Source organism: Pipistrellus kuhlii, unplaced genomic scaffold (assembly GCF_014108245.1).
Source record: "Pipistrellus kuhlii isolate mPipKuh1 unplaced genomic scaffold, mPipKuh1.p scaffold_m20_p_1, whole genome shotgun sequence".
NCBI lineage: Eukaryota > Metazoa > Chordata > Mammalia > Chiroptera > Vespertilionidae > Pipistrellus > Pipistrellus kuhlii.
In genome coordinates, this window is record NW_023425404.1 from 85,683,204 (window position 1) to 85,694,148 (window position 10,945).

Here is a 10,945-nt window from a genome sequence, read left to right on the forward strand (position 1 = left end):
TTTCAGACAATGTATTATTTATTTCTAGTTGATCCCTTTTTATATCCTCATAGGTCTCATTTATTTTATTGGCCTTTTCTAGGAAATTCTTTTTTTTTTTTTTTTTTTTTTTTTTTTTTTTTTTATGCTTTCTAACATGTGCCTTCTTCGTTTTTAATTTTATTTATTTTTACATATTTTATTGTGGTTTTTTTTGGCCCCCTCCCTCCCTCCCACACATCCCCTCCCTCCCCAGAGTTTTATGTCCATTGGTTGTACTTATATGCATGTATACAAGTCCTTCGGTTGATGTATTATCTCCCCCAGATCCTCCTCCCCTCTCCGCTGAAATTTGACAATCTGCTGGTTGCTTTACTGTCTCTATATCTATCTTTTGGTTCATCAGTTTATAATGATCTTTATTATCCACAAATGAGTGAGGTCATGTGGTGTTTCTCTTTCATTGATTGGCTTATTTCGCTCAGCATGATGTTCTCCAATTCCATCCAGGTTGCTGCAAATGATGAGAATTCCTTCTTTTTTATGGCAGCATAGTATTCCATTGTGTAGATGTACAATACCATGGTTTTTGGGTCCAATCATCTGCTGACAGGCACCTAGGCTGTTTCCAAATTCTGGCTATTGTAGATTGTGCTGCTATGAACATAGGTGTGCATATATCCTTTCTGATTTGTGTTTCTAGTTTCTTGGGATATATTCCTAGGAGTGGGATTACTGGATCAAATGGGAGTTCCATTTTCAGTTTTTTGAGGAAATTCCATACTGTTCTCCACAGTGGTTGCACCAGTCTGCATTCCCACCAGCAGTGCAAGAGGGTTCCTTTTTCTCCGCAACCTCGCCAACACTTGTCGTTTGTTGATTTGTTGATGTTGGCCATTCTGACAGGTGTGAGATGGTACCACATTGTTGTTTTGATTTGCATCTCTTGGATAATTAGTGACTTTGAGTATGTTTTCATGTGGCTTTTGGCCTTCCTTCTGTCTTCTTTTGAAAATATTCTATTTAGGTCCATTGCCCATTTCTTAATTGGATCATTCACCTTCCTTTTATTTAGTTGTATCAGCTGTCTGTAGATGTTGGAGATTAAACCTTTATCAGTGGTGTTATTTGCAAATATGTTCTCCCACACTATGGGTTTTCTTGTTGTTTTGTTGATGGTTTCTTTTGCTGTAAAAAAGCTTTTTATTTTGATGTAGTCCCATTTGTTTATTTTCTCTTTAGCTTCCATTGCCCTAGGGGCAGTATCAGTGAAGAAGTTCTTTTGGCATACATCTGAGATTTTTCTGCTTGTGGCTGCTTCTAGTATTTTTATGGTTTTCCGTCTGATGTTTAAGTCCTGCATCCATTTTGAGTTTATTTTTGTGTATGGTGTAAGTTGGTGATCTAGTTTCATTCTTTTGCATGTGTCTGCCCAATTTTCCCAACACCATTTATTGAAGAAACTGTCTTGACTCCATTGTATATTTGTGCCTCCTTTGTCAAATATTAATTGAGCATAGTGATTTGGGTTGATATCTGGGTTCTCAATTCTATTCCATTGATCTATATGTCTGTTCTTGTGTCAGTACCAGGCTGTTTTGAGAACAGTGGCTTTGTAATACAGTTTGAAGTCTGGTATTGAGATCCCTCCTACTTTACCCTTCTTTCTCAGGATTGCTGTGGCTATTCGGGGTCTTTTATTGTTCCAAATGAACTTTTGGAGAGTTCTTTCTAGGTCAGTGAAATATGCCATTGGTATTTTAATGGGGAGTGCATTGAACCTATAGATTGCTTTAGGAAGAATGGACATTTTGATGATGTTGATTCTACCAATGCATGAACATGGTATGTTCTTCCATCTCCTTACATCTTCCTCTATCTCTTTTTTCAGTGTCGTGTAGTTTTCTGCATATAGGTCCTTTACTTCCTTAGTTAAATTTATTCTTAGGTATCTTAATTTTTTTGGTGCGATGGTAAATGGAATTGCTTTTTTAGTCTCTGTTTCTGTAGTTTCACTGTTGGTGTATAGAAATGCCATAGATTCTTGGCGTTAATTCTGTATCCTGCTACATTGCCAAATTCATTTACTAAGTCAATTAGTTTTTTAATGGAGTCTTTTGGTTTTTTTATGTACAATATCATGTCATCTGCAAATAAGGATAACTTTACTTTTTCTTTTCCAATTTGGATGCCTTTTATTTCCTCCTCTTGTCTAATTGCAATGGCTAGTACTTCCAGTACTATGTCAAACAGGAGTGGTGAGAGTGGGCATCCCTGTCTTGTTCCTGTTCTTAGAGAGAATGGTTTTAGTTTTTGCCCATTGAGTATAATGTTGGCTGTGGGTTTATCATATATGGTTTTTATTATTTTGAGGTATGATCCTTGTACTCTCACCTTGTTAAGAGTTTTTATCAAGAAAGGGTGTTGGATTTTATCAAATGCTTTTTCTGCATCAATTGATATGACTATACGATTTTTATCTTTCAATTTGTTTACATGATGTATCACATTTATTGATTTGCGGATATTGTACCATCCTTGCATTCCTGGAATAAATCCTACTTGGTCATGGTGTATGATCTTTGTGATGTTCTTCTGGAGTCGACTTGATAGAATTTTGTTGAGGATTTTGGCATCTATGTTCATGAGGGATATTGGCCTGTAATTCTCTTTCATTGAGTTGTCTTTATCTGGTTTTGGAATTAGGGTGATGCTGGCTTCATAGAAGGAGTTTGGAAGTGTTCCTTCCTCTTGGATTTTTTTGAAAAGTCTGAGGAGGATAGGTTTTAGTTCTTCCTTGAATGTTTGGTAAAACTGTCCTGTGAAGCCATCTGGCTCTGGGCTTTTGTTTGCTGGAAGCTTTTTGATGACTGTTTCAATTTCTTCTTGTTGGATTGTTCCCTTCAATATTATGAAGTGGCCTTCATTATCTCTTATTATGTCCTTCACTCTGAGATCTAATTTGTGAGATATAAGTATTGCCACCCCAGCTTTTTTTTCATTTCCGTTTGCCTGGAAAACTTTTTCCCAACCCTTCACCCTCAGTCTGTGTGCATCTCATTTTCTGAGGTGGGTTTCTTGTAGACAACAGATGTATGGGTCTTGTTTTCTTATCCAATCTGTTACCCTATGTCTTTTGATTGGAGCATGTAATCCATTTACATTTAAGGTTATTATTGATAGGTACTCATTTGATGCCATTTTTATTCTATACTTGTGTTCCTTCTTCACTTCTTATTTCTTTACTTTTACAGTAGACCCTTTAGCATTTCTTGCATTGCTGGTTTGGTGGAGATAAATTCCTTCAGTCTTTTTTTGTCTGTAAATCTCCTGATTTCCCCTTCAATTTTGATTGATAGCCTTGCTGGGTACAGTATTCTTGGATTCAGACTCTTCCTTTGCGTGACTTTGTATATTTCATCCCATTACCTTCTGGCCTGATAAGTTTCTGTTGAGAAATCAGTTGCTAGTCTGATGGAGGTTCCTTTGTATATAACTTTCTGTCTCTTTCTGCCTGCTTTTAAGATTCTTACTTTGTCGTTGTTGTTTGCCAATTTAATTATAATGTGCCTTGCAGTCTGTCTTCTGGGATTCATTTTGCTTGCGACTCTGCGAGCATCTTGGATTTGTGTGGGTTTTTTCTTCTCTATTTCAGGAAAGTTTTCTGTCATTATTTCTTGAAATACTTTTTCCATGTCTACCTCAGTTTCCTTTCCTTCTGGAACCCCTATTATTCGAATATTATTTTGTTTTGTATTGTCCCAAAGCTCCCGTAGGCTCTCCTCCTGCTTTTTAATCTTTTTTTTCTAGAAGTTGCTCTACTTGGGTATTTTTTTCCATTTTATCTTCTAGATCACTGATGCGGTCCTCTGCTTTATCTAGTCTACTCTTGATGCTTTCTATTGAGTTCTTCATGGTAGCGATGTCATTTTTCATTTCTTCTTGGTTCTTCTTCAGTTCCTCATGGCTCTTCTTCAGTTCCTCAGGGTTCTTCCTCATTTCTTCTTGGCTATTGTCAAATTTCTCTTCCATTCTTTTTAGCCATCCTATGATCATTACTCTGAATTCTTGCTCTGGTAGGCTGCTTGCCTCTGACTCATTTACTTCCTTTTCTGGTGATGCCTGCTTTTCTTTCACGTGCAGACTATGTTTTTGTCTCCCCATGGCCTCTCTTTTTAGGATGTCTGGTTATGTGGTGTTCCTTCTCCTTTCTGTGGGTGACCGAAGAACTCCCTTGAATCCACGTGTTTGCGCCGATTCGGGCTTCTCAGCTGCTCGATGGACCTCGCTGGTGTGAGTTTTCCAGGCCTTAGAGAAGCTACTCCTTTCCTGGTAAGATGGCGCATCCTTCCCCTCTTTTTTTTTTTTTTTAATATATTTTATTGATTTTTTTATATAGAGGAAGGGAAAGATATAGAGAGCTAGAAACATCTGTGTGAGAGAAACATCGACCAGCTGCCTCTTGCACACCCGCTACTGGGGATGTGCCCACAACCAATGTACATGCACTTGACCGGAATCGAACCTGGGACCTTTCAGTCCTCAGATCAACACTCTACCACTGAGCCAAACCCGTTTCAGCTCTAGGAAATTCTTGAAATACCTTATAACCGTGATTTTGAACTCTATATCCAGTCACTTTTTTGTCCTCTATTTCTTTCGTTTGTGATCTGTTTCCTTGTCTCAGCATTTTCTCTGCTTCCCTGAGTTGGTAGGGTGGCTTTGTGTGCTAAGGTGTCCTATATGGTTCAGTGGGTCAGCCTCCCAGTTACCTGAGGTGGACACTCTTGGTACACCCCTTTGTGGAGTATGTGTACAGCCTTATTTTAGTTAAGTCTTGATTGTTGTTGGTATCACTGGGAGGAACTGATCTCCAGGCCAATTGGCTGTGAGGATCAGCTGTGTCTATGCCAGGAGATAGTCTTATTCGACTGGACTTGGAAAATTGCAAAAGCCTCTGTGTTCAGCTTGGATGGGGTGGAGTTTCAGGGTGGAGCCTACAGCCTTGGCTTCCTGTCAGCCCGGCCCTACGAGGTTCCTGAGTCTCAGTGTTCCTCAGTGTCCTTTGGTACTCGCTGCAAGCACCTCTGAGAGAAAGGTGCCCTCGAGTTTCGCCCACTACTCGACAGTCTAGTCTCTTTCCCAATGAGCCTGGAATTGGGGTTCAGTGCAGTTGGGAGTGGGATCAGAAGCGGGGTTCAGTGAAGTCTGGAGCCCTTGTCTCTTTCTTGCTAGGGCAATCCAGCAGCACAGTCAATAGTCCATCCTCCCCGGGGTTGTGGAGCGGCGGACGCGCAGGCTCTGGGCGTCCTGGGTCACCAAGGCAGGAGGCGCAGGGCGGTGGCGGCAGCTGGGGCCCTCGAGATGGCCAGCTCGGGAGAGGACCTCCCCAGTGATGGCAACTTGCCCCCTGTGGCCGCCACGGTGGCAGGCAGTGCCCACCTGCTGGGTTTCTCCCACGAGATCCTCCTGCACATCCTGAGCTATGTCCCCAGCACAGACTTGGTGGTGAACGTGCGGCACACGTGCTGGAAGCTGGTGGAGCTGTGCCTGGACAAGAGCCTCATCCACACAGTGCTGCTGCAGAAAGACTACGAGGCCTGCGAGGACCAGGTGAAGCAGCTCGTGCGGGAGATCGGCCGGGAGATCCAGGAACTCAACATGGCCGGCTGCTACTGGATGTCGGGTGCCACCATCAAGCATGTGGCCCGCTGCCGCAGCCTGGTGAAGGCGGACCTGTCGGGCTGCCACCTTATCTCCCTGCGCCTCTCCAAGGTGCTGTCGGCCCTGCAGCACCAGTGTTCGCTGGCCATTGACTTGAGCCCCGATGCCGGCCAGCTGAGCGGCGAGTGCAAGGCCGCGCTGAGCTGCCTACGGGAGCTCCGGCAGACGCTGTTCACGCCCTCGTACGGCATGATGCCCTGCTGCACCAGCTGCACCAGCCTCGAGAAGCTGCTGCTCTACTTCGAGATCCTGGACCGCACGTGCGAGGGCGCCATCCTGTCGGGCCAGCTCATGGTGGGCCAGAGCAACGTGCCCCACTACCAGAACCTGAGCGTCTTCTACGCCCGCCTGGGGCTCGGCTACATCAACCAGGAGGTGGTGCAGCTCTACGTGGCTGTGCTCAGCGACCGCACCCCCAAGAACCTGCAGGCCTTCCTCATCTCCGTGCCCGGCAGCTTCGCTGATAGCGGGGCCACCCAGAACCTGCTGGACTCCATGGCCCGCAACGTGGTGCTGGACACCCTGCAGCTGCCCAAGTCCTGGCTCAGCGGCTCGGCCCTGCTCCAGCACATGTGCTTCCACAACCCCTTCTACCATGTCGGGCAGGCTGCTGATCCAGCACATCCTCAAAGGGGGCAAGGACTGTGCAGCCTGGCCAGACTGAATCTCAGCGGCTGCACCCACTGCCTGGCCTGCGACTCGCAGCTGCGCAGGGTGGAGGACGACATCGACAGCGGCATCCTGGAGACGCTGGTGGCTGCCTGCTGCAACCTGTGGCACCTCAACCTGTCGGCCGCCCACCACCACAGCGCCGGGGGCCCGGGCCGGCACCTGTGCCAGCTGCTGGCCCAGCTGAGCCACCTGCGCTCCCTGTCCCTGCCTGTCTGCTCCGTGGCCGACTCGGCACCGTGGGCCGACCGCAAGCCCGCCCAGCCCGCCATGCACACCGTGCCCTGCGGCTTCAGCAAGAAGGTGCGCATCGGCGTGCAGGCTTGTCCCAGTCCATTCCCGGGGCAGGCAGGCCTGCAGCCCTCCTCCATGTTCTGGTCTCTGCTGAAGAGCCTGCCCTTCCTGCAGCGCCTCGAGCTGATCGGGTCCAACTTCTCCTCTGCCATGCCCTGCAACGAGCTCGCCAACCGCAACTCGCTGCCGCCCTACAGCCGGGCGCAGAGCGGGCGGGGGACACGGCGGTGGCTGCCATCGGCCAGCTGGCCTTCCTGAGGCACCTGACGCTGGCCCAGCTGCCCAGCATTCTCACAGGCTCCGGACTGGTCAGCATCGGCCTGCAGTGCCAGCAGCTCCAGTCCCTCTCTCTGGCCAACCTGAGCATGATGGGGAAGGAGGTGTACATGTCCACCCTGTCTGACATGCTGAAGCACTGCAAGTGGCTGAAGGACCTCAGGCTGGAGCAGCCCTACTTCAGCGCCAACGGGCAGTTCTTCCAGGCGCTGAGCCAGTGCTCCGCGCTGCAGCGCCTGTGCCTGGTGTCCCGCCGCAGCACCCTGCAGCCCGAGGCCGTGCTGGCCTTCATGGCCCGCTGCCCACACGTCGTCGTGTGCCACATGTTCACCGGCGAGTCCCCGGCCACCTGCAGGAGCCTGCAGCAGACCCTCCTCCGCAGTTCCTAGGCCTAGCGGCCCGCGCTGAACGTGGTCATCTTCCCGCTGCTGCACGGGGGCCTGGTGGACGTGATCCGGGACGTGCCCATGGCGCACCTGGACAAGATCACCCTGTTCAAGAGCCGCGTGTCCGAGGAGCGGCCCAACCTGTGGTGGTGACGGCCGTCCACCTCCTGTGTCCGCGCCCAGGATGCGGGACTGCTCCGGGGTGTGCGGCCTCCGTCTGCCGGGCCGCCTCGGTGCCGGTGCCTGTCCAGCCCCGGGCTCGGGGGCACAGAGGAGGCAGCGCCCCCCTCAGGCCGGCCCCGGAGGCCTCTCCAGTGGACGGTGTGACTGAGCAGAGGTGGGAAGAGTCTGCAGCCAGCGGCGCAGCCTGGCCGGAGCGTTTTCCAGCTGAGAGGTGAACGCAGCGCCCCGGTTTCTCGGAGCTCTGACCGGGTCCCAATGCTGCGCCCCACTTCAACCCCAAGAGTGTCCTCGGCTCACACGTTCCTGGTCACCTGCTGTGTGGAGGGGCGGCCTGGGCCCAGCCCGACAAGCCGACCGCAGGTCCCTGTGAGGGTCAGCGAGGAGCCCGCAGGGGGGCTGCGGTGTGGGGCTCCTGCCCAGGAAGACCGCTCACCCCAGTGTCCAGAGCGGTTCAGCCAGGTTGTGTTGAGAGGGCAGGCGGGGTAAGCGCAGGCGGGGTAAGAGGGCAGGCGGGGTGAGAGGGCAGGGCGGGGCGGGTACAGCTCCAGGTAACTGGACCCTAGGCCTAACCCAACCAATCAGGTCAGCCAAGGTAGCGGCACCACCCTCCCTATAAAACCCATTGATATGTTAAGTTCTTCCTCTTTCTCGCCATGCCCTCGTTGGTGTAGGTGAGACTGGGCTCGGACTAGTCCGAAATAAATACAGGCTTTCTGCAATTGCATCGGATTCGGCTCCCTGGTAGTCTTTGGGGTTGATGACACTTGGGCACAACAGTGTCACCTGGGGGTGGGGCAGGGGCTGGGAGCGGGGAGAGCTGGGTGGGGCAGGGGGAGGCCTCCCAGGCGGCATTCAGATGGCAGTTCCGGGGGAGGGGGCCTGTGGTTCTGGGGAGAAGGGGCTGTGGCTTCATTAGGAGGCGAGGACGATCGCATTACCCCGGCAGCCGCCCTCACGCAGCACTTTACCCAGCTCCACGCTGTTCCACCCGTGGCCGGCCTGCCATGTGCGGGCTCCTGTGCCCGCCTGCCGCCTTCACCTCGAGCCCTCCGAGGGCATCGCTGGGCGGGGCCGCTCCCCAAGCTGGGCCTGACTCACCCCCCCTCCCTCCCCTCTGGGCTGGGGGTGCAGAGCCCACAAGGCCTGCCCACACCCCACTGCCCAACCTGGCCCTCAGCTCGGCCCACTCCGTTTCCAAGGTGACAGCCACCCCCTTCTGTGTTATGTGTCCTGCGGTTCACCTGCTGCTGACGGACTGGGCACCGGGCCCCTTGGTACCGACCCAGGCCCTTCCTGGAGTCCCAAAGGGCAAACAGCTCAGCCCCGACCGCCAGGCAAGGGTCCGGGCGCCCTGCAGTGGTGGAGGCTGCACGAGGCCCAGGGCCGGCCCGGGGCGCACAGGCCTCTGGGATCTTTCTCCTTCCCAGCGGTTCCGCCAGCTCTGCCTGCCCTCAGCGCCTCCCGTCTCCCCCCACCACCCAGGCCTGAAGCCCCGCCTCCGGATCCTCACCCAGCCCCCAGCCCGGAGCAGCACCCTGGCCCTGTCTCCCGGCCCCTCATCTTCTGCAGTAGGGGAAGGTCTGGGGGGCACCCCTCCCCAGTTTCTGGGATTCCTTTAAGGTGGCCCTCTAGGCCACCCTGCGAGGATGGTCAGGAAGGATGGGCACAGCCCTGGGGGAAGGCAGGGGGCTGGGCTCTCTGGTCCCGTGCTGTGGCCCTGTGCCTGCCCCTCGCCCTACCTGGGTGGTGGTCTCAGGAGCAGGCACTCTTCCCAGGGGCATCATAGATGCTGGGAGGGGCCGCTCCGGAGGGGGCGCTGCCTTGGGGAGCGGGAAGCCTGTGCTGTGCCCCTGCACCTGGGAGCTTGATTGACGCCTAACCCTTGCTGGCATGATAGTTCCCAACTGCCCTCCCCTGAGAGCCTGGTCACCCCCAAATGCCCTCCCCTGCATATTCCCTCTTTGTTAGATAGGATTTTTTTCTTTAACATATTAGACAGTGTACCTGCCATGGTCTTGACAAACCAGTAAAAATGTAAACCCAAACTAAAGGTGTCATAAAATAAACTCGTAAAACAGGAATTTCATGAGACCTTGGAAAGGTGATATCATGTGGTTGTTTCTTCCTTTTTTCCTTCTCTTTCCTTTTCTTGATGTTTCACCTTTTGTCCTTTTTTCTTTTCTCCTTTTATTCCTTTTCTGTCTCTAGTCACTCTCCTGGGGGCAAGGGAAATTCCAAGGCTATAGGTGTGTGTGTGTGGGAGGGGGGGTAGAATCACTCCATGGGGGTGCAGGCCCTTTGGAGGCTGACACCCCAGGCTGTCCCAGGGAAGAGATAACTCTTGGGGGCACAGCTGCCTCCCAGGCCACAGCTAGAGTTGCCGCTGGAAGTGGATCATGAAGGGAGTGCACGCTGCCTCCCAGGCCTATGGCCTAGGTTGCAGCTGGGAGCTGATCACGCAGGGGGGGATACATAGGAGGGGGCGGAGGTGCATGGCCACCTCCCAGGCCACTGCCCTGATTGAGGATGGGAGCTGATCGCGCCGGAGTGCGAAGGCGCTTCCCAGGCCAAAGCCGGGGCCTCATACTGCCTGCTCTCAGTGCAGTCCTCCCTGTGCCTGAGAGGACTGGGCACCGCCATCTTGTGTCTATGGGCGTCCCCATTTTTGTCACAGAATGCTGGTTAATTTGCATATTACTCTTTTATTAGATAAGATAACTCAAATGGAACTAACATGATGATGGTATTCCTAGCACTTCTGCCAGAAGCAAGAAAGGACAGTGCTGTGACACCAGGGCTGGTAGCGTACCCGCTCATCATAAACCAGGCTGAAAACATGGTCATGCCTATTAAACAACTCAGTTTGCTACATTTCCGAATACAAGCCTCACATCACCATTCCCTTCATTAACTTCCTTCTCCCCCCTCCGCTTCATAGTATTCTTCCTTTTCTGTTTACTTTATTGTCTTTTTTCTCCTTACTAAAATGTAAGCTCTATAAGGGCAGCAATATTTACTCTCTTTACTCCCAGGCAATCTCCAGTGCCTAGAAAGTGCCTGGTACTCAACAAATAAGCATTCAGTAATCATTGTTCCTGAATTGTTGGAAATTAAAACTTGATTTTATTTTTAATTTCAAGTAGAAATTGGAATTCTAGTGTCCCACTCCTCACTGAACATACACTCTGCTGGTGCATGAATGCCTATATTTTTTTGCATTTGAACACAGCACACACACTGATGAGAGGAGAACCAGCTTGCTGGGAACTACTCAGAGATGCTTGTCTAGCTCTTGCAAGCCTACATTGGGGCCACAGGAACTGGGCAGGTTCAAAGGCATTATCCTCTGCAGGAAGATTCTCGCTGCAGAAAGCACTTTGATTGAAAAACTCTATAAAATGGTTTTGAAGAAAGGATACTGGGATTTTAGAACT

General features: G+C 50.9%; 1 protein-coding gene across 1 annotated transcript; it reads left to right on the forward strand.

Annotated features, from left to right (window-relative positions):
- The first annotated feature begins 5,343 nt into the window (after window positions 1–5,343).
- Window positions 5,344–7,576, forward strand: LOC118705586 (F-box/LRR-repeat protein 18-like). The gene is given in 4 exon segments (XM_036414510.2): window positions 5,344–6,296; window positions 6,298–6,347; window positions 6,350–6,876; window positions 6,879–7,576. Coding segments are annotated over 4 exon segments (1,983 nt in total). The 3' UTR covers window positions 7,332–7,576.
- Window positions 7,577–10,945: the final 3,369 nt, after the last annotated feature.